At 35.8% G+C, this 27855-nt stretch overlaps 1 protein-coding gene across 10 annotated transcripts in view; it reads right to left on the bottom strand.

The window, feature by feature from the left end:
• The window catches only part of BCAS3 (BCAS3 microtubule associated cell migration factor), a 717859-nt gene that overhangs the window by 446320 nt on the left and 243684 nt on the right, over nucleotides 1-27855 (bottom strand). For all 10 annotated transcript variants that reach the window (XM_063599306.1, XM_063599304.1, XM_063599309.1 and 7 more), the window contains one exon: nucleotides 4498-4631. In XM_063599306.1, the coding sequence (XP_063455376.1) occupies nucleotides 4498-4631 (134 nt within the window). The remainder of the gene's footprint in view (nucleotides 1-4497; nucleotides 4632-27855) is intronic.

The raw sequence follows: 27855 nt of genomic DNA, 5'->3' as shown, positions 1-27855 counted from the left end.
GAGGCTGCAGTGAGCCGCGATTGTGCCATTGCACTCCAGCCTGAGCTACAGAGACTCCGTCTCCAAAGAAAAAAAAAAAGAAAGAAAGAAAGAAAAGAAAATGCCAAGACCCTATCAATCAGTAAATTGGATTTTCCCCTAGATATTAATTAGAAATAAACATACATAGCTTTTAAGAACTATTGATCTTTAAATGTCAGAACTCAAATTAGTAAAGTTAAGTAAAATCATTTTTTTAATCCTCAGATCTCCAGTGCTAGGGTAATAATTGAAAAAGATATAATACCATTGCACTGTTAAGAACAATTTCATCTACAATAAACATGTTTGGGGATCTTAAGAATGCACAACAAATTGACAAGCAAAGCAGCTCTGGGTGCAGAGGTTAATGGGTCAGGTAACTTTGATGTTTTTGTTCCATGTAGTTCAAGATTGTCTAAAATTTACCTCCAAAACGTTATTATGTATTACTTATATCATGAAAAACATGCAAGAAATAGGGCAAAACAATGAAGTCAAAATAAAAGATATTATTCAAAAAGCAAAGAGTATAGCTATCACTACTACAGTTGCATAATATTTTAGAATTCCTAGACAATATAATAAGAGAAAAATAAAAACAAAAAAGATAATAATTTTCAGAAAATGTATTCCACTTAGAAATTCCAAGAAAATTTACTGAAAAACTACTTAATCTTACAAGAGAATCTAGCAAAGCAGGCATACACAAATTCAATACAAAATTATCAATAGCTTTGCCATACCACAGCAATGACAAACTTTAAAATGTTAAAATTCCTAGTTGCAAAACTTCTACAACATAAAGATGTCAGTTCTAACTGTATTAAAATGTAATTTCAATGCAATTTAAATAAATATCTCCACGGGATTCACTATGTAACGCAAGAAGGTCACTCTAAAACACAACAGCTGGGAAAGCTTTTGAAAACGAACAATAAATCAAGTCATAAAGCTAAAGTAAGTAAAAAAGTTGGTGAAGGGTGTTGTTTTTGCTTCCTATTAAGAGAAATTTCCAAACATACACAAAAATATAGAGAATGTTAACATGACCCACCTACATGGACATCATTCAACTTCAACAATTAACGCTCTGCAGATCTGTTGACTATATCTCATTGTTTGTTTTGCTAGAATATTTTAAAGCACATTAGAGATATCATCTCTGTTCACCTGTAAATAATTCAGAATATATGCCTAATAAATAATGACTTTTTAAAAATTAGTTACAAGGCAATATGCAGTGGCTTATGTCAACACTGTGGAAGACCCAGGTGGTAACCCAGGAGTTCAAGACTAGCCTGGGCAACACAGCGAGACTCTGTCTCTACAAAACAAATACACAATTACATACCCAGCAAATTAGTTATAGTTGATAAATGTCAAATAACACCTCATTCATGGTCAATTTTCTCCAACTGTCTCAAAAATGTCTCTTTATACTTTATTTAGATCAGGGTCCAAACAAAGTTTTCACAATGCATTTACTCAATGTGTATTTTAAGTCTCTTATAATCAACATAACCATCCCTCTATTTTCTTCTGTCACTTATTTGTCCTATTATCTAACTAACCCTCCCCTCCCCTACTGCTAGATCATTTCAAAGCAAATTCCAGACATCTGTAAATACTTTTGCATCACTAAAAAATAAGGACTTTAAATTCTTGAATACCTAATATTATCTATATAATATCTAATAATAATAAATAATATCTAGTAAGTCAAATGTAAAAATCTCACTTGTCTGAAAAATGTCTTTTTATATTTGGTTTGTGTGAAAGAGGATTTAAATAAGGTCCACGCTTTGTACTTAGATTATACTCTCCAAAGTCTCCTTAAATTTTAACAATTCACCTTTCCCCCACCACACATCAACTTTTATTTTCCAATTACAATTATTTGTTAAAGAAATCAAGTCATATTTGTAATGTAGAACTTCCCATATTTTAGAGTTGGCTAGTTGCATTTTCATGGTGTTGTTTAACTTATCCTTCTATTTCTGTATTTTCTCCAAAGTGCTAACTATATCTAGAAGCTGATTTGTTAGTTTAGTGCAAAAGTAACTATAGTTAACAATAATTTATTGTATATTTCAAAATAATTAGAGGATTGGATTTACAATGTTCCCAACACAAAGAAACAATGGATATCCCAATTAGTCTGACGAGATCATTACACATTGTATGCCTGTATCAAAATATCACATGTACCCCATAAATAGGTACAACTATTATGTACCCATAAAAATTAAGAATAGGCCAGGGTGGTGACTCACACCTGCAATTCCAGCATGTTGGGAGGCTGAGGCAGGAGGATCACTTGAGCTCAGGAGGTTGAGACTGGCCTGGGCAACACAGTGAGACAACATAGTGTCATCTCTACAAAAAAAGAAAATAAACTGAAAAAATTGCCAGGTGTGGTGGCATGCACCTGTAGTCCCAGCTACTTGGGAGGCTGAGACAGGAGGATCACTTGAGCCCAGGAGGTCAAGGCTGTACCCAGCTATGATCCTGCCACTGCACTCCAGCCTGGACAACAGAGCAAGACCCTGTCCTCAAAATACTACTACTAATAATAATAATAATTGTATAAGAAACCTTAGAAATAATTTTTAAAATTTTACTTAAGCCAGTTTTATGTTAGAATATTTCAGTGAGGTTGGGCGTGGTGGCTCACACCTGTAATCCCAGCACTTTGGGAGGCCAAGGCAGGTGGATCATGAGGTCAGGAGTTCAAGACCAGCCTGACCAACATGGTGAAACCCTTTCTCTGCTAAAAATACAAAAATTAGCCAGGCGTGGTGGCACACGCCTGTAATCCCAGCTACTCAGGATGCTGAGGTAGGAGAATTGCTTGAACCCAGGAGGTGGAGGTTGCAGTGAGCCGAGATTGTACCACTGCACTCCAGTCTGGGCAACAGAGCAAGACTCCATCTTGAGGGAAAAAAAAAAAAAGAATATTTCAATGAAAAAACTTTCCCTCATCAACTACTTGATTGTCTTATTAAATTGATAACAAGAAAAGTGGGGTAAACACTGTATATTTTTGGTTTATCAGTTTTCAGAGTGAGTTAGTAAACAAGCAACCTAGAGTAATGTCTAATACTTTTTCAAACATATTCTTATAAACTATTAGCGTTTAAGTTCTCTAAATTTAAGACATTTCAATCCATTATAGTCATTTATTTTGGTGGGAATTCAAGAGAAACATCACTTTAGACTGTTGGAAAATGATAGGCTAGTCAATAAATAGAGTAGGGTCAAATGGCTATCTTGTAGAATAACATATATACAGTGTTATACTGGCAAGTGCATATAAGGTATGAAACAAAAGGTATTTGAGATTTTAAGCGATTAAGACAATACACAGTATCTACCATGTGATATTAAGAATATTAAATATATGTGGGTCAGGCGCGGTGGCTCATGCCTATAATCCCAGCACTTTGGGAGGCTGAAGTGGGTGGATCACGAGGCCAGGAGTTTGAGACCAGCTTGGTCAAGAGATCAGCCTGGCCAATATGGTGAAACACCGTCTCTACTAAAAATGCAAAAATTAGCCAGGCATGGTGGTGGGTGCCTGTAATCTCAGCTGGTCGGGAGGGTGAGGCAGGAAAATTGCTCGAACCCGGGAGGCGAAGGTTGCAGTGAGCCAAAGATCGCAGCGCCACTGCACTCTAGCCTGGGCAACAGAGCGAGACTCCAACTAAAAAAAAATAATAAAAATAAATAAAAATTAAAAATTAAATAAGAATATTAAATATACGTGAAGCACTTAGCGTGGCACCTGATACAAGCGCACAGTAAATGATGCATATGAACATATGTGTACCCATGCACGTGTACGTGATTATCTGCTGGTAAATGTTTAAAATCTAGCTCTCTGAGGAAAAAAATAGCCCTGATTTGTAGTGTTTGCAAATTTTCATGATCAAATAGTCCCAACATGGGTGATTTCACGCAATCAAAATAATATCACTAAATACCGTGCCAAGGAGGGATGTGCGCAACTGGTTCTCCCTAGCCTCCACTGTATTCATATATCCATATTCATCATGAAACTATTTTTGTATATATGAATATGTCCATGTTTATATGTATATGTGTGTGTATGTATGCACATACATATTTATGTACACAGAATCCAAATGCCTAGTAAAAGGTCTGGAGAGACAGCAAATGAATGACAGGCGTTTTCCCTGGGGCAAGAAATGGTCTCAAGTTGGGAAAAGCAGGATAAACAGCACTACTGTTTTATCAAAATTCGTTGAATTTTTAAACAAAAAAATGTTCATCTAGTGCTTATGTATTTACTGGGTCAAAATGGAATTTTTCCCTATTTATCTAACCCATTCTATCACAGACAGCAATATTTTCTCACAAACATCAACATTAAGCTGCAATGTAATATAAATGACCAGCTAGAGTAGATGTCATATTACACCAAGAAATCGCCTTCTGAAAAATTATACAGCTTACTTTGGCTTCAGTTTCTCCCCTGTGAAGAGTATACAGATGGTGGACAGCACATTGTGATGAGGACCAAGGATGAGTCAGAATTTGGAAGACATGAAAGTCATGGCCAAGGGTGTCTGTTGTGACTAGAAGCATTCCTGGAAGACAAAAAACAAAGGGTAAAAATAAAAATGATTATGTATGTGGATGAAATATTCTAAAAAGCTATTCACAATATTTAAAATATTACCAACGGGAAAAAAATTACCAAGACTATAAGAAACTTTACAAAAGAAAAAAATAAAATATCTTTTTCATGTGAATACCAAGCTTAATGACACATCAGTATATCAGCAAGGTATAAACACTAGATGTGCAAGTATTATGGCATTCCTGTAAAACTAGCAGAGAGAAGTTTGATATTCCTGAATTTACAGAATTCATAATTTTATTTTATTTTTTTCCTGAAGCAGAACCTCACTCGGTTGCCCAGGCTGGGGTGCAGGTGCCTGATCACAGCTCACTGCAGCCGCAAATTCCTGGGCTCAAGAGATCCTCCTGCCTCAGCCTCCCAAGTAGCTGGGACTACAAGCACATGCCACCATGCTTGGCTAATTTTCTTTTATTTTTGTAGAGACAGGGTCTCACCATGTTGCCCAGGCTGGTCTCAAACTCTAGGCCTCAAGCAATCCTTCTGTTGTGGCCTCTCAAAGCTCTGAGATTACAGGCATGAGCCACCGTGCCCAGCCACAATCATTTTTCAAAACAAAGAATGTGAAAATGACATACCCCCATGAAACTCCCTCTTTTGCAATTTCTTCAAGCTTTAATTCTATGCTCCAATTTATCTACTGATCCAACTGCTACTTCCTGTACTTAATTCACCATGATATTTATTGAAAATGCCAATAGAGCCTATTACAGGGAAAGTTCTTAATTTTGATGAGATGTCATAGCTAAAAATTCTTTGCCTAACCCAAGGTCACAAAGATCTTCTCTTTCCTTGTAAAAGTTTCATAATTTTATGTTTTACATTTAGGCCTATCATCATTTTAATATTTGTATAAGGTGTGAGGACCTTATACAACAGGTTATAAGGTGAGGATCCTATACAAAACATGGACAAGGTTAACTTATTTGCATAAGATGTCCAATTGTTCCAGAAAGACTTCTTGAAGACACTGTTCTTTCTCCATTGAAGTAACATTGTCAACTTGCCAAGGATCAATTGGCTATTTGTGTAGGCCTATATCTTTTTGAGATGGAGTCTCGCTGTCTCCCAGGCTGGAGTGCAGTGGTGCGATCTCCGCCCACTGCAAGCTCCGCCTCCCAGGTTCACGCCATTCTTCTGCCTCAGCCTCCCAAGTAGCTGGGACTACAGGCGCCCACCACCATGCCCGGCTAATTTTTTGTACTTTTAGTAGAGACGGGGTTTCACCATGTTAGCCAGGATGGTCTCGATCTCCTGACCTCATGATCCGCCGGACTCAGCCTCCCAAAGTGCTGGGATTACAGGCATGAGTCACCATGCCTGGCACTTTTTTATTTTTTATTTATTATTATTATTATTATTTGAGACAGTCTCGCTCTGTCACCCAGCCTGGAGTGCAGTAGTGCATTCTTGGCTCACTGCAACCTCCACTTCCTGGGTTCAACTGATTCTCATGCCTCAACCTCCCAAGTAGCTGGGACTACAGGTGTGCGCCACCATGCCTGGCTAATTTTTGTATTTTTAGTAGAGATGGAGTTTTGACATGTTGGCCAGGCTGGTCTCAAACTCCTGGTCTCAAGAGATCCGCCTACCTCAGCCTCCCAAAGTGCTGGGATTACAGGCGTGAACTACCATGCCAGGCCAAGGCCTATTTTTGAAGTTCTATTCTATTAATTCAATTTCTGTGTCTATACATTCACTAATACCACATTCTTGGTTACTGTAACTTCACAGAAAATCTTGAAATCAGGTAAAATGAGCCTTTTCCTGCCTTTTTCAATATTACTTTAGCCATTCTTGTTTAGGATTTTGAGGGAACTGTATTGAGTGTAATAAATTAATTTGGGGACAACTGATATCCTAATATTGTGCCTTCTGATCTATTAACACAGCATATTTCTTGATTTAGATCTATTTTGACTTCTTTTTGTTTGACACACAGATTCTGAAAATATTGTCTTTTAGAGTTATTATAAATGGTAATTTTTTTTAAATGATCAATTTTTGCTTGCTAGTGCATACAGATAAAATTGATGATTTTTTATCTTGACAATGTATGTTTCCTGCAAGTTCTAGGGGTTTTTTTATACAGTACAAGAATTTTCTTTGATGACAATTACGTAGTTTAGGAACAATCACAGTTTCATTTTTTCCCTTCTGACCTACATGCCTTTTCTTCAATTTTCTCGACTTACTGCATTTGCTGAGGCAAGCAGAAATAGGAAGGAGAGATTTCTGTGTTGTAGGAGGAAAGCATTCAATCTTTAAGTATAACATTACGTATAGGTTTTTTGTAAAAGTCCTTCGTAAAATATGTTGAGAGTTTTTATAATGAAAGAAAATTGAATTTTTCAAGTACTTTTCTGCATCTATTGAAATGATTATGTGGCTTCTCTTTTTAAATCTATTAATATAGCGAATTCTAACAATAATTGATTATCAAATGTTGAACATGCCTTGCATTCTTGGGATAAGCCTCGTTTGGTCAAAATCCTTTATTATAAGCAGCTAGATTCAATTTTCTAATATTTTCTTGAATATTTTCTTATCTGTGTCCCTGAGAAATACTGATTTGTAGTTTTCTTTTCTAATAATGTGTTTGGATGATTTTGATATTTAGGATAATCCAGGCCTCAAATAATCAAATGGGAATGCTCCTTACTCTGTTAATTTCTGGAAAAAAAAAAGATGTAGGATTGCTATTATTTCTTCGTTAAATGTTTAATGGAATTTTCAAGTAAAAATATTTGGGCCTATTTTTGAAGATTTTTAACTACCATTACATATTTTGTTAATTTTTTAATTTAAAATTTCTTTTTGATGAATTACTTTCTGTAATTCAAGGAATTCATCCTTTTAATATCTGTAGAGACATTAATGATATCCACTTTTTCATTCACGATATTGGTAATCTGTGTCTTCTCTGTTTTTTTTCTTCACCAGTCTGGTAAGGTCTTTTTAAGGTTAACCTATTTGGTTTCATAACTTTCTGTTTTTCTCTTTTCAATTTCACTGATTTCTGTTACTATATTTATTATTTCCTTTATTCTCCTTGTTTTGGGTTCATTTGCTCTTCCTTTTTTCAAGTTTCTTATGGGAGCAGCTTAGATTATTGTTTCAGGAACTTTCTTCTTTTCTGGAGTAAGCACATATAGGTATTAATGTCCCTCTAAGCCTGCTTAGCTAAATGTAACAGATTTTGATATGCTGCAATTTCATTTATATTCAGTTTTAAATGTTTCCTAGTTGCTTCGTCTTTTGCTCGTGGGTTATTTAAAGGTATATTGTTTTGTTACCAAATATTTGGATATTTTCCAGATATCTTTCAGATATTATTGCCAGTATAATTTCATTATGACAAGAAGTTACTTCTTTTACATTTGTTAAAGTTTGTTTTATGGCTTGAAATATGATCCTTGTTCCATATACACTTGAACACCTAGAATATATTCTAGAAAGGTATGTAATAGGTAGTGATGTTTGCATCTTCAATTTCCTTACTGACTGACTGCTTTCTGTTCCATTACTGAGTAGGAGTTACAGTCTCCAAGGATAATTGTGGACATGTGTAGTTTTCCTAAGTTATATCAGCTTCCTAAATTTTAGAGCAAGGTTCATACACATTTAGGATTGTATGAAGTCTTGGTCAATTAACCCTTTTAACATGATTTAACCCTGGTTATTTTCCTTGCTCTGAAGTCTAGTTTTTTCTGATATTAACTTTACCACTCCAACTTTGTTTTGATTGGTACTTGCATGGTATATATTTTCCATTCTTCTACTCTATATCTATCAATATAGGCTTCTTTTAGATAACAGTTGGGTGCTCTCACACTCGCTCACTCTCTTTCAATCAAATCACTGCCTTTTAATTGGTATTTGCAGTTTATTCATATTTAGTACTTACTGGTAGGGCTGGACTTAGGTCTACCAATTTATTATTATTTTTGCTTGTCTTGTTTCTGTTTTTTATTTCTCTTTTCATGTTTTCTTGCTGTTATGGGACTATGTATTTGGAATATTCAATGTTTATGAAATGCTAATTTCAACATTTTATTCAGTTTTATTTCTCTTCTCATGGTTTCTTGCTGTTTTGAGACTACTTATTTTTAACAATATTTATTGTTGAATGTTAAAAATAAATAATTTATCTATAGACTTTTGAGCTATATCTCTTTATATTAAAATTTTACTGGTTGTTCCAGAGATTATAATACACATATCTAACTTTATGTGCCTGTTCAGTTGTATTTTGTCCAGGTTTCATAATTGTTTTCTATGGGAAGGATGGTTTGTACGTTTACCTTGCTATTCCCAGAAGCAGAATCACATTAGTATAAGCATTTAAACTAATGTTTTGTTGAACAAAAAGGCATGAAAGAATATTAAGCATCTGTGGGAAGACAAGATAGTCATTTCAGTGAAAAGATGAAGTAAATCTGAGTTTGCTATTTCTTTGGCAAACATAAGGTACAGCTCTAGTCACTATATTACAATATCCTACTAGATGCCACTGTCCTGGCTATTTCCAAGAGAATACATTTTAGAAAATGAAAGGTACCATTTATTATAAATAATTTAATAAATTATTAAACCTACAACAATATATATAACCTTACCTCTCATTATATATCTAGCTATGATCATGAGGTTATTGACATAGTTTATATTCTTTACTTACTGTTATTCAAACAATAAATTTGCTTTGTTTTGTTTTGTTTTGTTTTGTTTTTGTTTGGAGATGGGAGTCTTGCTCTGTCACCCAGGCTGGAGTGCAGTGGCACAATCTTGGCTCACTGCAACCTCCGCCTCCCGGGTTCAAGCAATTCTCCTGCCACAGCCTCCCGAGTAGCTGGGACTACAGGCGCCCGCCGCCACGCCCAGCTAATTTTTTGTATTTTGGTAGAGAGGGGTTTTCAACCATGTTGCTCAGGCTGGTCTCTGACTCCCGAGCTCAGGCAATCTGCCCACCTCGGCCTCCCAAAGTGCTGGCGTTACAGGTGTGAGCCACCGCACCCGGCCTCAAACAATGAATTTCTAAGTTTAGGCATGAATGCTTTGTTGTCCATTTGTAGACAGTGTTTTGCCACTCCTCCTACTTTTTTGCTGAGTTATAGTAAGTTTGAATGACCATAAATCCACTACTATCTTCTGACTCCACCTCTCTGTAACAAATGTTCTGCACTTGACAAACAATTCAATAGAAACATCATTCTGACAGGAAATAAGATGAATTTGCATTTGTAACATATATTCCTCACCTACTATAAACTTCATTAAATTTTGTTTTAAATCATACCATTTAATGTAGAATGAGCATTCAAATAAAGGTCCTCATTTGCCAAATCAAGACTATTATTGTTTTACATATGAATGAAAATCACAAATGAACACTTACCCATATGTTCCTAGCTTTTCAAACTGGCATTCATCTCTGTTTAGTTATGATTATGTAAAACAGATTCAAATTTTCAGGAAAAATGTCCACTAAAAAATTATGCCTATTACTTCTGTGTATCCTATCTCAAACACTTTTTTCCACCCCTCCATGCAAATGTGGCTTCTATAATCCACCAGTAAGTTTACTTTTTTCACAAAATTTTAAAAATAATATAAAAAATTTAAAGAGCAGAAAGGAGAAAAAGAAATAGCTAGTATAGGACTACATAGTCACGTGCTTTCTTTTCATTTAGAATTTCCTCTTTTGCACACATTCTGCCAGGGAAATAGCAAGCTTTTTTTTCTTCTAGAAAACAAGTTAAAATGCACATATACATAAAAGGAAAAACTTGTGCAGAGTAGACTGTGGCTTGAGAACTATTTATGCTGCATCAGAAGACTAAACCAGACTCTGGCCTGGCCATAAACTAAACCCACGCCCCAAATGAGGTGCCAAGCCACAAAAAGCATTTGCGTCATCTGGGAATACAAGGAAAAAGAAGGACTTCTAATTATAGGGCCTGGAAGCGGAAGCCTAGAGTGATTAGCTGTTTAGGCACTTCTGTATGTTTATCTGGAAGCTTCCTCTCCCTCACTCTTAGCCTCAAGTTTGATAGATGAGCATTAGCGTTAGAGGGTGGGGATTGAAGCTGCTGATGGTACACAGCGTTCTCCAAAATCTGAGGTAGCTGGAGACTGAACATTAAGGCTTTTGTGGCCTCACACGAACATAAGTCTTTTCAACTGGGCGTCAGCTGGTTAACCCAAAAAGCAAAATTAAAGAGTAGCAAAATTTCACCAGGCATATGCTATAAAATCTTGGAAACATGAGTAGGTTTGCCTTTTTTGCCATATCCTATTTATAACACCTACCTAATTGTATGGTTCTTTATCATATACACACATGTGAACTAGAAGACAAACTACCAGCTACTCACACTCTTTTCCAAAAAGAGACATAAACATGATTATGCTGAATCAAATAGAAATGTTTACAGGAATTCAGATTATATCATTCATAAAAGAATTTTATACTTTGGCATTAATGCTTGTTCGTATAATACTTTTCAATTAACACCTGTATAGATACAAACTTACAAATTACTTAATTATTTAGAAAAGTTAATAGCCAAATTTGTAAACACAAAAGCAAAGAAACAGAATCCCAGTACTGAGAGAAAGCGTTAACCTCCTCAGCTTACACAAATCCATAATATCATAGCTTATTAAAGTCGGATTAATAAAACTTTCAAGCTGGATATGAATACTGGAAAACAATGGTCCCAAAGTCTCCATATGGGCAGCATAAAGTAGCTTACAGCAGCATATTTTTTAAGCTACTTACAAACACTAATAATCAAACTCATCAATGTATTCTTCCACTTTAGTAGCCTAAAATATAGTATATCGTTATCAAATTTGCTACCTAACCCTCTGTTAAAGGCACTGAAGTAAACACTACCAAAGCAGATGATTTAGCTGATCCCTTACAAAAGTTGCATATATCCATAACCAAAATAAATTAGAAGAAATCGGTGATATTGCCCTTATTTGTTTCATGTGGAAAAATCTATATAAAGTGAACAACTGATTTTCTAGCTCACTTTATTTTTTAATTTGTTATATTCGTCCTCCTGCATTTTTAGCAGTTCGAAGTGTATTAACATCATTATTTAAATATTTAATTATTTTCTTTCTCTTTGAATTGTACAATTTTCAGGCTTATGAAGACATCTCTGGTCATTTCCAGTGAGTTTTCATATTAAGCATTCTAATGTTCATTATTTTTAACAGATTTCCTTACCAAATAGATATTTAAGAAAGTGGTGTATGCCTATGTACATGTGTTCTCATTTTTTCAGGTAGTTGAGAATATTTGTCCATTGCCAGAATGTTTTTTAAAACTTTAACCTTTATGAATACATAATTTATATACAATAGATTCATTTTAGATGTACAGTATGATGAATCTGACAAATACATATACCTATGTAACTACTACCATAGTCAAGAGAAAGAGCATTCAAAAAAAGTTCCCTTGTGTTCACTTGCAAACCATCCTCTCCCCAACCACCTGGCCCCAAGCAACCACTCATCAGCTTTCTATTATGCGGGATGAATACTGCCTGTTTCAGAATTTAATGAAATGTAATCACACAATATTTTCTCAGACTATGCTACAAGTAGCAGTATGTCATTCATTGATTTATATTGCTGACTAGTGTTCCATTTTAAATACATACCACAATTTATATATCCATTCCGTAGCTGTTTCTAGTTTTTTGTTTTTTCTTTTTTTTGAGATGGAGTCTTGATCTGTCAACCAGGCTGGAGTGCAGTGGCACCATCTCAGCTCACTGCAACCTCTGTCTCCAGGTTCAAGTGATTCTCCTGTCTCAGCCTCCTGAGTAGCTGGGATTACAGGGGTTTGTCACCACACCTGGCTAATTTTTTTGTATTTTTAGTAGAGACAGGGTTTCACCATGTTGACGAGGCTGGTCTCAAACTCCTGGCCTCAAGTGATCTACCCACCTCGGCCTCCCAAAGTGCTGGAATTATAGGTGTGAGCCACCGCACCTGGCCTGTTTCTAGTTTTTTAATATTGTAACTCAAACAGCTATGAACATTCAAATACTAGTCTCCATGTGGACATGTTTTTCTTTTCCTTGGGTGAATATTTAGGAGAGAAATTGCAGGGTCATATATTAAATATTTATAAGAAACTGCCAAACTATTTTCCAATGTGGTTGTATAATTTTACATTCCCACAAGCTCCATAACTTCACCAACATTTGATACTGTCAGTCTTTTTAATAATTTCAATTGGTATTCTCACAGTTTTAATTTGCCAGTATTCCTTGGTGATCAGTGATGTTGATCAGTTTTTCGTGTGCTTACTGGCTTTTAAATATTTTCTTTTGTGACATGATTGTTTAAAATCTTTTCCTCATTTTAAATTGTATGTTTTCAATATCTATCTATCTATCTATCTATCTATCTATCTATCTATCTATCCATCTTCTATCAGAAATTTTCTCCCAGTCTGTGGCATGGCTTTTCACTATTTAACATTTTCCCAAAAGATTTCCAATTTTGATGAAGATTTTGTGGTTTGGGTGTTTATCTAAGAAATCTTTTTCTATCCCAAGTTTAAGGAAATAACCTTATGTTTTCTTTTTAAAGTTCCATAGTTTTAGTGTTTATGCTAAGCCTATTATCCATTTAGAGTTAATTTTATGTATGATGTTAGTAAAGATTTATTTTTCCACCAAAAGATATCCCAGTTGTTCTAGCACCATTTGTTGAAAAAAACTATACTTCACCTATTTAATTACCTGCCACTTTTGTCAAAAATCAAATGACTGTTCTGGACATTATTCCATTCACTCATCTATGTCTATACTTACTCCCTAAAAATCCTTTCTTGGTGAGCTTTAGATTAATTCAGAAATTTAGGTAGTTTAAGTCTTTAAAATTTACTCATCTTTTTCAAGATTGATTTGGCTATTTTAGGTCCTTTGAAATTCCATACAAATTTTGGCCGGGTGCAGTGGCTCACGCCGGTAACTCCAGCACTTTGGGAGGCCAAGGCTGGTGGATCACGAGGTCAGGAGATTGAGACCATCCTGGCCAACATGGTGAAATCCCGTCTCTACGGAGATTGCAGTGAGCTGAGATCTTGCCACTGCACTCCAGCTCCGTCTCAAAAAAAAAAAAAGAGTGAGAAATATAATTGGAAAAGTCTAAGGATAAATGAGTGTTAGTTTCTGGTGTATATTATGTCCCAACACAAAGTTTAGTACTCAAGATCTATACATATCTATGTGGTAGTATCAGACTGTAACCAGCCTCAAGGAAAAATTACAGATACAGATACAGTCAACTAATGCTAAATTCATGTCATAGACAACAATTGCTGGAAGTGCATAATAAAGTACACCTTGAATGGAGGTTAGTAGGAATTTGGTAGACAGAAGGGATAGTAAAGTGAAATAATTATGAACAGCATAAGACAGGAAGCAGAGATAAAGAAGAGGATTTCATGGAGAACAATCTGTATCAAGCAGATTCTTTATGTGTTAGGACTACAAAATAATTGGAAAGGTAAATATGGAAATGTAGGAATTTCTAAATGTAGGAAGAGCATTCCGTGTATTTCAGAGATGTGTGAAACAGATCTTTCAAACGCTATGGATGTTGCTTAGAGAGGTACATACATAAATAAAATTCAACAAGCCGTATACTTAAAATTGGTGCAACTTATATTACGTAAGTTACAATTCAATAAAAATGAAGACAGACAAAAACAAAAATAAATGTGAGGACAAGATAAACTTGTTGGCTTTATATGGAGTGAATGGAGAAAGGGAAAATACAAGATGTTTAACAGACCAGTTAGAAAGTTAAAACACTTGAGCAGCCACCCCACCCCCATGGAAGAAAAAAAAAAGAGAGAGAGAGAAACTCAAAACGCACCATTCAGAGAAGGATATTTAAAAAAAAAAAACAGATATATGGTGAGGGGTAAAAAAAAGAGGTCAGTGACCCTCAGAAATAATGTCGCATATCTACAACCATCTGATCTTTGACAAACCTGACAAAAACAAGAAATGGGGAAACAATTCCCTATTTAATAAATGGTGCTGGGAAAACTGGCTAGCCATATGTAGAAAGCTGAAACTGGATCCCTTCCTTACACCTTATACAAAAATTAATTCAAGATGGATTAAAGACTTACATGTTAGACCTAAAACCATAAAAACCCTAGAAGAAAACCTAGGCAATACCATTCAGGACATAGGCATGGGCAAGGACTTCATGTCTAAAACATCAAAAGCAATGGCAACAAAAGCCAAAACTGACAAATGGGATCTAATTAAACTAAAGAGCTTCTGCACAGCAAAAGAAACTACCATCAGAGTCAACAGGCAACCTACAGAATGGGAGAAAATTTTTGCAATCTACTCATCTGACAAAGGGCTAATATCGAGACTCTACAATAAATTCAAACAAATTTACAAGAAAAAAACAAACAACCCCATCAAAAAGTGGGTGAAGGATATGAACAGACACTTCTCAAAAGAAGACATTTATGCAGCCAAAAGACACATGAAAAAATGCTCATCATCACTGGCCATCAGAGAAATGCAAATCAAAACCACAATGAGATACCATCTCACACCAGTTAGAATGACGATCACTAAAAAGTCAGGAAACAACAGGTGCTGGAGAGGATGTGGAGAAATAGGAACACTTTTACACTGTTGGTGGGACTGTAAACTAGTTCAACCATTGTGGAAGTCAGTGTGGCGATTCCTCAGGGATCTAGAACTAGAAATACCATTTGACCCTGCAATCCCATTACTAGGTATATACCCAAAGGATTATAAATCATGCTGCTATAAAGACACATGCACATGTATGTTTATTACGGCACTATTCACAATAGCAAAGACTTGGAACCAACCCAAATGTCCAACAATGATAGACTGGATTAAGAAAATGTGGCACATATACACCATGGAATACTATGCAGCCATAAAAAATGATGAGTTCATGTCCTTTGTAGGGACATGGATGAAGCTGGAAACCATCATTCTCAGCAAACTATCGCAAGGACAAAAAACCAAACACCGCATGTTCTCACTCATAGGTAGGAATTGAACAATGAGAACCCATGGACACAGGAAGGGGAACATCACACACCGGGGCCTGTTGTGGGGTGGGGGGAAGGGGGGAGGGATAGCATTTGGAGATATACTTAATGTTAAATGACGAGTTACTGGGTGCAGCACACCAACATGGCACATGTATACATATGTAAATAACCTGCATGTTGTGCACATGTACCCTAAAACTTAAAGTATAAAAAAAAAAAAGGTCAGTGAGTCTCAGCTTGGCTAAATGGGTGCTCAAAGAACCATGTATCATAGTACTTAAATGAAAATATAACAGACATGAATCAGCGTTCTGGTCCAAATGTTCAGAAAGTAAGTAACTAAGTAACAAATGATAATGATTAGATGAAAGATAAAGTTTCAAAGATAGTCATCAAGCATGCTGTATCAAATTGTACATCAGTTAACACATTTTGGGTATATGAGCATATGTTGAAAATATTACCAAATGACCAAGTGTCTCTGGAAATTAGGTTTGATTACCTACAGAAGCAGTATCAAAGCATGACTCTGTGACTATGTTACAGAACAAGTATATATAAGAAAAATGGCTGATCCATAAAAAAGATGACTGGGTAGGCAGGCATTCTGTGCACAACCAAATTATATATTTACTTATTCAATGTCTTCTTAGAAACAATCAAAGGAACAAAGAGAAAATTATAAAATCAGTTCATTTTTAATTATTATATCAATTGTAGTATAAATTATTTAATTAACTATAATTGTATTTGATAGTATTATTTTACATTGTTGTACTCTTAAAACTATATTAACATCACATTTATTAATTCTCAATTCTAATTGATAAACATTACCTCCACTTTCTTAGCATTCTAGATATCCTTTTTAGACTTCAGATGCATGGAAGAATTAATCAGATTTTTCATTTCGTCTATGTTAATAAGTCCATACGTAAACCTTCTCTTGCTATGTGCATTACATTGCATTGCATTGTATCCCTCTACCTCCTGGGTTCAAACAATTCTCACGCCTCAGCCTCCCAAGTAGCTGGGATTACAGGTACGGGCACAAGCCACCACACCCAGCTGATTTTTGTATTGTTAGTAGAGATGGGGTTTCACCATGTTGGAAGGCTGGTCTGAAGCTCCTGAACCCAAGTGATTCGCCCACCTTGGCTTCCCAAAAGTGCTAGGATTACAGGTATGAATCACTGCACCCAGCCTCTTACTGTTTTTACATTTTCTCTTTGCTTCTCCGTTCCTGCACCCACTCACTGCTCCCGACCACAGGTACCCACCTTACTATATATAATAAATCTCTTTGAAATGAATATATATCTTTGGGAAATATTTAGGCTGTTTTTAGAGCAATGTTCAAAAAATATTTAATGTATGGCAAGATACAGGCCAATCTGAATAAGAATAGTGAAACAAGGTGCCCACCATCCCCCACCAGGGAGGGAGGCTCAGAGGCTACTGGGACAGGCAAGAAGTATTCAAGTACTTCAGTGTTTAACAACTAGTAAGGGTGTACTGATAAATGAAAAGTTGAAATCAACAGCTGCTTTGCATGTATGTACCTGACTATATAGATCCTTCTTTATCTTTTGCAAAATTAAATACTATGTTTATATTATTGTAAGTATTTATGTTATATTTGTTGTAGACAGGTCTATTTTTACAGGTATATATGTTGATTTCACATTTTTACATAGTATCCCAATGTATGCATTCACATCTTCCATGAGTTCATTCACTATCAACTGAGCACCTTTATTCAATTAAGTGGTAGTGCTGTGGCAATAGTGATGAAGAACGGAAAAGGCTCTTCACTTACTGATGGAACCCAGGGCTACATTAGGACTTTAGGTGGGACCTGGGCATTTTTGTCTTCATGGGCACTCTCCTTCAGGAAAAAATACTTAAAGTTATATATTTTTTACTCCATTCTATTAACTTAAAACCATGTTTTTTTTTTCTGCTTTTAAAGAAATCAGAAAATTATAGTGAGGTTCTAAAAGCATTGTGGTCCCTAGACACTGTACCTACTACCTAATCGTAAGTCACCCCTACAAAGATCCCTCTCTTACACAACTACAGTGCCACAATGAACAGAGAGCAAACAGAACTAATTCTTCAGAGAGTAAATCCATTACATGAGTAAAGGACACCACTTTACAAGATGATGAAACAAGAGAGTAAGTACAAACCTACTATGGAAACATCCTCTTCTAATGAAAAAAGGAAATCAATTCTTCAAGTTGCCTTTGCATTGTGAATGAAATAATATAGGTGTCTGGTAGTGATAAACCAGAAGCTGTCAGATTAAAAATCTCAAGCTATGTTATGCTGTAGATCTGTGATGCATTATAGATGTTAAAAACAAATCAAGACATGGTATTTCTCTAACCACTTGCTAGACAACGGGAAAACTTTTATGTCCAAAAAGAAAAACCTAAACTTCTTTAACAATTAACCCAAGACCGCAATCACCTTTTAATATATATCATTTAAGTAACCAGAAGAATTTCAAGTCTGCTAAAGATGCAGCCAAGCATCTAAAGGGGTACATATTTACTCTGTTTTGCTAGAGATTCAACACTCATTTTCCTCTTATTAATGGATGGAAAAGCAATTTCCCTGCCAAGGAGGGGTAATTATTTAAAATGTAGATGTGTTGTACTTTACATTTCTCAGTTGCTCAGCTGGCAGAAGTAATGCCTCTGAAAAGCAAATCAATTACTTACTGAATTAAAGGTGGCAGGTCTGTTCATGTCAGGCTTATTGCACAGAATTGAGGATTTCTTCCTTATGTTTCTAACGATAGTTTGATAAATAAGAAATAGTTTGTTGTCCAAAAACATAATAGTATACTAATCTATTGTTCTTATTACATAAAAATGTCATTTCCATGGGGTCCTTTTTTTTTTTTTTTTTGAGACGGAGTCTCACTCTGTCACTCAAGCTGGAGTACAGTGGCACCATCTCAGCAACCTCTGCCTCCTGGCTCAAGCGAGTCTCCTGCCTCAGCCTCCCCAGTAGCTGGGATTACAGGCGTGTGCCACTACACCCAGCTAATTTTTGTATTTTTAGTAGAGATGAGGTTTCGCCATGTTGGCCAGGCTGGTCTCGAACTCCTGAACTCAAGTAATCCGCCCTCCTCGGCCTCCCAAAGTGCTGGGATTACTGGGATGAGCCACCGCTTCCAGCCTCCATGGGGTATTTTAAATTACTATCTATTACATACTTCAGTTTTAGTTATCTGTGATATGTATCTGCAGGTATTATAATTTGCCATCATGGATCACTCCCAATATATAGAGATGGAGACTTTTTTTTTTTTTTTGAGACAAGAGTCTCGCTCTGTCGCCCAGGCTGGAGTGCAGTGGCACCATCTTGGCTCACTGCAAGCTCGGCCTCCCAAGTTCATGCCATTCTCTTGCCTCAGTCTCCCAAGCAGCTGAGACTACAGGTGCCCGCCACCACGCCCGGCTAATTTTTTGTATTTTTTAGTAGAGACGGGGTTTCACCGTGTTAGCCAGGATGGTCGCGATCTCCTGACCTCGTGATCCGCCTGCCTCGGCCTCCCAAAGTGCTGGGATTACAGGCGTGAGCCACTGTGCCCGGCCAGACAATTCTTATTCAAACCACAATTTAGACATAAGTTGATTTTATTCAACAAATGAATAACAACATTGAATAAATGTCTTAATTTTGCCCTGCTATATTTTTTCCATGATTACAATTATGAAGCAATCCAATGGAATTAATTATTGTAATTATTCAATGTACATTTACTCAGTATCAAGTATGTGAAAGCTACTGGGCTAATACTTGGGGACAAAATATTAACAAAAGCTTACCTCTAACAGAGAACACATTGAAAAGATACTCTGATGGATGTAAATAATTTAAAAACTAGGATGAAGGTGATTGATAATAATGAAAACAGAAACAACTAATATCTATTGAGGTTACTCTATTTGTTAGATATTATTTTATTTTTTATTTTTTTTTAGACAGGATCTTGCTCTGTCACCCAGGCTGGAGCACAGTGGTGCGATCTCAGCTCACTGCAATTTCTGCCTCCCAGGCTTAAGCAATCCTCCTGCCTCAGCCTCCCAAGTAGCTAGACCTACAGGAGTGCACCACTACACCCAGCTAATTTTTGTATTTTTTGTAGAGACAGAGTTTCACCATGTTGCCTAGGCTGGTCTCTAGCTCCTGAGCTCAAGCTATCCACCCGCCTTGGCCTCCCAAAGTATTGAGATTAAAGGTGTGAGCCAGTGCACCTGGCCAGGTATTATTTTAGATATCATTACTAGCCCCCATTTTATTGATGAGGAAACTGAGGCATTGAGTGTGACAAGCAGATTAACTAGCTTGCCCAATTAGGTGACAAGGTGAAAGAGAAAGGGGAACATGACATTTTATGTAGACTCAGGGAAGACTTCTTAAATGATATTTAAGATAAGAATCGGTGTAAGAGTTAGCCAGGCAAAAGAAGATTCCGGCCGGGTGTGGTAGCTCACGCCTGTAATCCTAGTACTTTGGGAAGCCAAGGTGGGCAGATTGCCTGAGCTCAGGAGTTTGAGACCAGCCCGTGCAACATGGTGAAATGCCATCTCTACTAAAAATACAAAAAATTAGCAAGGTCCGTGGTGGCACGTGCCTGTAATCTCAGCTACTCAGGAGCCTGAGGCAGGAAAATCGCTTGAACCCGGGAGGTGGAGGTTGCAGTGAGCTGAAATTGTGCCACTGCACTCCAGCCTAGGCAACAGAGCGAGGTTCCATCTCAAAAAAATAAAAATAAAAAATAAAGTTTATTTATTTTTTTTAAAGTTCCTTGAAAATGTTATTCACTTTGTCCCTGAGAGCAACAAATTTACACTGCCCATATTGAATCTGCCCAGATCTAACCATGGGGACCAATCTGGTACTTCTAAACAAATCATAAATGCTGCCACTAAAATATTTGTTTTAATTCTGGCCTCAAAGTCACAGCTAATAAATAAGAATGGGAATTTAAAAATTGAAAAAAAAAATGAATGCAGCTGCTGAACTAGAAGTGTCACAGATCTATTCAATAGCATCACTTCATGTCTTTTCTGAATAGGTCCAATACAAGACAGAAATGTATGCCACCCAGTCAACCAACCTACATGGTCTCCTAAATTCATTTTGCAGTGTTATTCCATCATGTACATTTTATAGTATTTTTAACGTTTCCCAGGAAGTGGCTATGGGCCTGGTTTGTTCTTGGATTTTGTTGTCCAGGACATGTTTATAATACTGTTGTCTAAAAATATGTCTTTCTTTTAAAAAGACTAAAAGGGCTGGACGCAGTGGCTCACGTCTGTAATCCCAACACTTTGGGAGGCTGAGGCAGGCGGATTACCTGAGGTCAGGAGTTCAAGACCAGCCTAGCCAACATGGCAAAACCCCGTCTCTACTTAAAAAAATACAAAAATTAGCTGGGTGCAGTGGCGCACACCTGTAATCCCAGCTACTCGGAAGGCTGGAGCAGGAGAATTGCTTGAACCTGGAGGCGGAGATTGTGGTGAGCCGAGATCACACTACTGCACTCCAGCCTGGGCAACAGAGCAAGACTCCGCCTCAAAAAATGAATGAATGAATGAAGACTAAAAGGAATTTATTTATATTCTTAAGTGTAACAGTGACAAACACAGGTAAACTGGTTTGAGTAAGATCAGCTTTAAAAACAAAAATCATGCAATCAACTTTTTGGCATGTTTTGTTTGTTTTACATAAACTTCCCTAAACTAGTAAAAAGTATTCTAACAAGCAATACTGTTTTTATTAGCCATATTACATACCTCATGAAAATACTTTTAACCAAATTAGATAATTATTAGAGGGTTAAAACTTCCCAATATAAATTTTAAAACATATATGGTTACATGTATAGGTAAAGAAGGACTGGAGTATGTCATTGGAGGATCTATTAGTTATATTTTGGAAAAAGCCGATTTAAATTAAAAACTGTAACTACTGTGTTAAGGCCTATTGAAATTACATATCTTTAAAGACACATGCACACATATGTCTATTGCGGCACTATTCACAATAGCACAGACTTGGAACCAACCCAAATGTCCAACAATGATAGACTGGATTAAGAAAATGTGGCACATATACACCATGGAATACTATGCAGCCATAAAAAATGATGAGTTCATGTCCTTTGTAGGGACATGGATGAAATTGGAAATCATCATTCTCAGTAAACTATCGCAAGGACAAAAAACCAAATACCGCATGTTCTCACTCACAGGTGGGAACTGAATAATGAGAACACATGGACACAGGAAGGGGAACATCACACTCTGGGGACTGTTGTGGGGTTGGGGGAGGGGGAAGGGATAGCATTAGGAGATATACCTAATGCTAAATGACGAGTTAATGGGTGCAGCACACCAGCATGGCACATGTATACATATGTAACTAACCTGCACATTGTGCACATGTACCCTAAAACTTAATGTATAATAATAATAAAATAAACAAATTAAAAATTAAAAATTAAAATAAAAAAGAAATTACATATCTTTTTATAAAATGTGAATTAACAAAAGTTCAGAAGCTAACAAATATAATTCAGCCAGTGTGCAGAGAACTACCTCATTTTACTTAATTTTTAAATTTTTTTTCCAGACAGGCTCTTACTCTGTAACCCAGGCTAGAGTGCAATGGTGGGATCAGAGCTCACTGCAGCCTTAACTTCTTGGTTCAAGCAAGTCTTCCATCTCAGCCTCCCAATTAAGTAGCTGGGACTACAGGCACGCGCCACCACACCCAGGTAATTTTTAAAAAATTTTTTTAGATACAGGATCTTGGTATGTTGGCCAGGCTGGTCTCAAACTCCTGGCCTCAAGTGTTGGTCCCCTCCATCTCAGCCTCCTGGGTCACTGGGATTATGAGCAATGTGCCCGGCTCCTACCTCATTTTATAATGTCGCATTTCTTAATCACATTAGTAAACTTATGATTTACTAGTGGGAAGGACTTAAATGAAGAGTGCTAGAAAATACATCATTTTATCTCACAAAAACATTTTTAAAACTGTAAGACAAATAATAATTTAAGGGAAAAAACCCAGCTACTGAGGTATCTATGCATTTACAAATGGCAATGCAGTTTCCTCACTAAAACATGTCCTCTATGTATGTGTGTGTATATGTATGTATGTGTATGTATACATATACGTATGTATGTGTATGTATACATATACGTAGGTATGTGTATGCATGTGTATGTATACATATACGTAGGTATGTGTATGCATGTGTATGTATACATATACGTAGGTATGTGTATGCATGTGTATGTATACATATACGTAGGTATGTGTATGCATGTGTATGTATACATATACGTAGGTATGTGTATGCATGTGTATGTATACATATACGTAGGTATGTGTATGCATGTGTATGTATACATATACGTAGGTATGTGTATGCATGTGTATGTATACATATACGTAGGTATGTGTATGCATGTGTATGTATACATATATGTAGGTATGTGTATGCATGTGTATGTATACATATACGTGTGTATGTGTACGTATACATATACGTATGTATGTGTATGTATACGTATACGTATGTATACGTATGTATGTGTATGTATACGTATACGTATACGTATGTATGTGTATGTATACGTATACGTATGTATGTGTATGTATACGTATACGTATGTATGTGTATGTATACGTATACGTATGTATGTGTATGTATACGTATACGTATGTATGTGTATGTATACGTATACATACAATCAGAAGGGTTAGAAGAGTAAAGATGAACCAGAAACTAGCAAAGCAAAATAAAATGTCACCTAATGATACGAGCTGATTAATGGTTAGAAGCCATGGGTAACCCCAATTACTTTTTGTACAAAGCTGGGTAGCTGCTGACTAGCACTTGCTAATTAAAAAAAGAAGGAAAAAATCCAGACTTCCACATCGTTGAGAATTGAGCACTTTCTGCATCCTTGCTCATAATCAAGTAATAAGTCAATATTCAGAACAGCAAAAATACTCAAAGCTGAAAGTAAATAATTAAGAAGAATTGTAAGTAATTGCTTACCAGCTACTATAAAGCATTGTGCAAACCAACTGTATGAGTGGTTGCTGAGTTATAAACCCTCCACTGAATACAGATATCTAAACAGGTATGAAGGATTTATAAAATGTTGCAGAAATGAGGACACATTGAAAAACATATCTGTGCATAACAAACTAATGAGTCCACTATACAGACTATGGTTCACAATCTATTTCAAATGTGCCATATTTTTCTTGCCTCTTTCATTCAAATAATATTTATGGTGCCAGGCACTGAATCATTATTTTCTAATCTTTTAGGTCCCAGCTTGGAATTGATTTCCTTTTGAAGAACTATCTCCAAAACCAGGCTAATATTTATCCCCTAGCATGCTGTCCTTACTCCACAAAGGGTTTTCCTTCCTTAAGACCCTGTTTGTGCATTTGCAACTAACCAGCAAGCAGACTCTATGCATAGGGACTATCTCTTATTAAGTGAATTAACAAGACTTAGCCAGACAAGGTGAATAGAGTCACTAGTGAAAGAGGTATCTTCCAATGTGTTAGCTGAAACAGGTAAAATCACACCAGCAAGCTTCAACCTTTTTGATAAAGGGTTCTAAAACATTTTTGTAGTGTGGATCCTTTTAGCAAGCCAAGAACCACTTTCTCAGAATGAAATTAAAACACAAAATTTAATACTTAAGATTTTAAAAAATTAAAATATAAGTAGTATAAGGGCTTTTTTGTTAATATATTAAATTATAGGCTCTATCATAATTTTGAAGCATAAGCAATATTTAGAGAATTTTATATAAATGTGAAATGATATAAAAATAACCATTATTTTCATCACTCACAAGTTTACAGGTACAGTTAACTAATTTGCATCTCCATATAGGATTATTTCCAATGATATTAACAGGCTTCATAGATTGCTATATGAAACAATCATGTAATACCAGAACAAGGAAACTCTATACACCATGAACCATTTCAAAGTGAATAAATTCCAGAAGAACTTTAGTAGAATCTCATCAAAATTTCTATAGAAAAATAAGGAAAGGACCGGGGGTGGTGGCTCATGCCTGTAATCCCAGCACTTTGGGAGACCGAGGCAAGTGGATCACGAGGTCAAGAGATCGAGACCATACTAGCCAACATGGTGAAACCCCGTCTCTACTAAAAATACAAAAAAAAATTAGCTGGGCGTGGTACACGCCTGTAGTCCCAGCTACTTGGCAGGCTGAGGCACAAGGATCACTTGAACCTGGGAGGCGGAGGCTGCAGTGAGCTAAGATCGTGCCACTGCACTCCAGCCTGGCAACAGAGCGAGACCCTGTCTCAAAAAAAACAAACAAAAAACAAAAAAAGGAAGAAAGAAAAATAAAAGAATTTAAAAATACTGAACTGACCTATCACTTTCATTGTCAAAATAGAGACTGCCATGCCTAATACAGTGCCATACATCTACAGTGGGGAATAGTTCAAAATAATTCACTAAGTTTCCTATTACTCTGAGACACCATGCCAAGCACTAGAGATACAAAGATTAATGACATCTGATCTCTTTGTAGGAGGAACAGATAAGTTAGCAAGGGAAACAAATATTTAAACAAATGATTGTCACAAAATAAATTATATCATAGTTATAAACCTAGTGTCCCAGCAACACAGAAAAATAGGTATAAATATTGCTATTTTTAACCTTATCATATAAACACAAATGTGAGAGGTCAAAGAAATCAAATGGCAAATGTAGATCAAAATTATGAAACCATTTTATGACGACTACAACACTCTTTATATTATATAATATGTTCTTCTTATAATGCAAAGTCACAGGAAAAAACTACAGCTGCCAGTGTCAGAAGCACTGTAGGGTTATATGAAATATACACTAACACAAAGGAGATCTGACATAACAGATGGAATATCAATATGAGTCATACCGGTCATTCCAAGTGGAGTGCTACAAGTGACATAACTTCCAGGCTGTTTTTTCACATTTAACTTAATTCCCACAACACTCACAGAATTTCAATAAATCTTGCCTTTATTAATTAAATCAATCCTACTGATTACCAATCACTATAAAAATCCTGTTCCCTTAATCAAAGATGACTTATTAAGATATTAGAGGGTAGATTATTCAAAGTGCTTTATAAAATAATATCTCTATATAATGATAATCTCTTACTATCATTCTTTATTTCAAAAGATGAAAAGAAGGGGAAAAGGATTGGCTTTTCCCATAAATTTTAAGTGATATAATCATTTCTGAAAACTAAGATTAAAAATAGCATGCTCCTTAGATACATCAACCAAATGGATAAGATCTGAAAAGACTGCAAGTTTATGATGACTATACCAGCTCTGAAAACAAAAGAGCAGTTTTATTTACAACGTATTTTTAAAATACAGATTGAGCATTCCTAATCTGAAAAAACAAAATCCTCACAGAAATTTATGTTCTTCTTATAATGCAAACCAAAATGCTCTGAAATGCTCCAGAACTGGAGCACTGACATGATGCCACAACTGGAGAATCCACACCTGACCTCATGTACAAAGTCTCAGTTAAAATGCAGTCAAAACTATGTTTCATGCACAAAATCACTTAAAATATTGTACAAAATCACCTTCAGGCTATGTGTATAGGGTATACATGAAACAAATAAATTTTGTATTTAGACTTGGGTCCCACCGCCAAGATAACTCATTATATATGCAAATATTCCAAAATCAAAAAAAAAATCTAAAATCAGAAAGACTTCTGGTCCCAAGCATTTCAGACATAAAGTACTCAACTTGTAACTTGTTTCCTACCACTGGAAGTATTACACCAACTCCTTACTGTGAAAATTGGTCATTTAAAAGAAAAAGAGAGAGAGAGAATTAGGCATTTATACCACTTTTGATATACAGGAGAAATGCTGTTTACTCCTGGCTGATGAGAGAAAACGTTTTCTATAGAAGAATAACAGTCAATAAATGCAGAGACCAGGACAGAATTAAGAAAACAACCCACCATTCTACAACCTTCAATGTAACAAAATTATTAATTAAAAAGTTGCTTCAGAAATAATGTCAAAATGACATACTGTAGAGTACTTGTTCATCTCCATAAGAAAAACCTATTTCCAATAATGTAGATACTTGATAGTCATTACTTTACTCATGTGATCAAATATAGCACCACAAATAGGGAAACAACCTAAAATAATGTGTCTCCTATTGGGATGAAATGATGTAGACGCAATACTTACGAAGTTTAGAAACAAACAAACAAAAACTCCTTAGCCTGAATGGATTTATACCTCTAGACTTAACTTCCAGTTAAACAGATAGATATCCAGGGAATGGAGAAATACAAAAACATTATCATAATGAAAAAAATCTGGCCAAGCATGGTGGCAATACTTTGGGAGGCTAAGGCAGGAGAATTGCTTGAGGCCAGGAGTTCAGGACCAGCCTGGGCAGCATAGTGAGACTCTGTCTTTATCTTTTTTTAAAAAAATAGTAAAATTAAATAAAAATTTAAAAATCTTACAAATGCAGAATTTAAATAAGACAACTACTCTGGATATTGTGAAAAGAAAATTAAGAGTACAAATTGTATGCTATATTAAAAGGAACTAAAAAGATATAACAAAATGTAAGGAGTAAACCTTAAAGAAAAAGACCGCTAAAAAAACCCCGAGAAAATTAAATTAGCTTACAAAGTGTTGTAAGTTAGTTACACAGAAACTTCAAGTTACAAAAAAAAATACTGCTCATATCCATTAATATTCTAGTTTGGAATACTGAAGTTCTTGGAGTAATTATAAACAGAAATTCATGTAACTCAACAGCATTGTTTAAATGGCTGCTATTTAATAGCTACTTTATCGAGAACAAAACCAATTTTAGAGGGATTTTAGAGGGGTACTAAATTTTTATTATAAATTCCTTTATTCAATATAATGACTTAATAACTTTTCTGATATATACTGATACATGAAGAAAAGTCAGATTC

The sequence above is a fragment of the Pan paniscus genome, chromosome 19, assembly GCF_029289425.2.
Source record: "Pan paniscus chromosome 19, NHGRI_mPanPan1-v2.0_pri, whole genome shotgun sequence".
NCBI lineage: Eukaryota > Metazoa > Chordata > Mammalia > Primates > Hominidae > Pan > Pan paniscus.
This window is presented reverse-complemented; position numbering and strand designations above follow the sequence as displayed.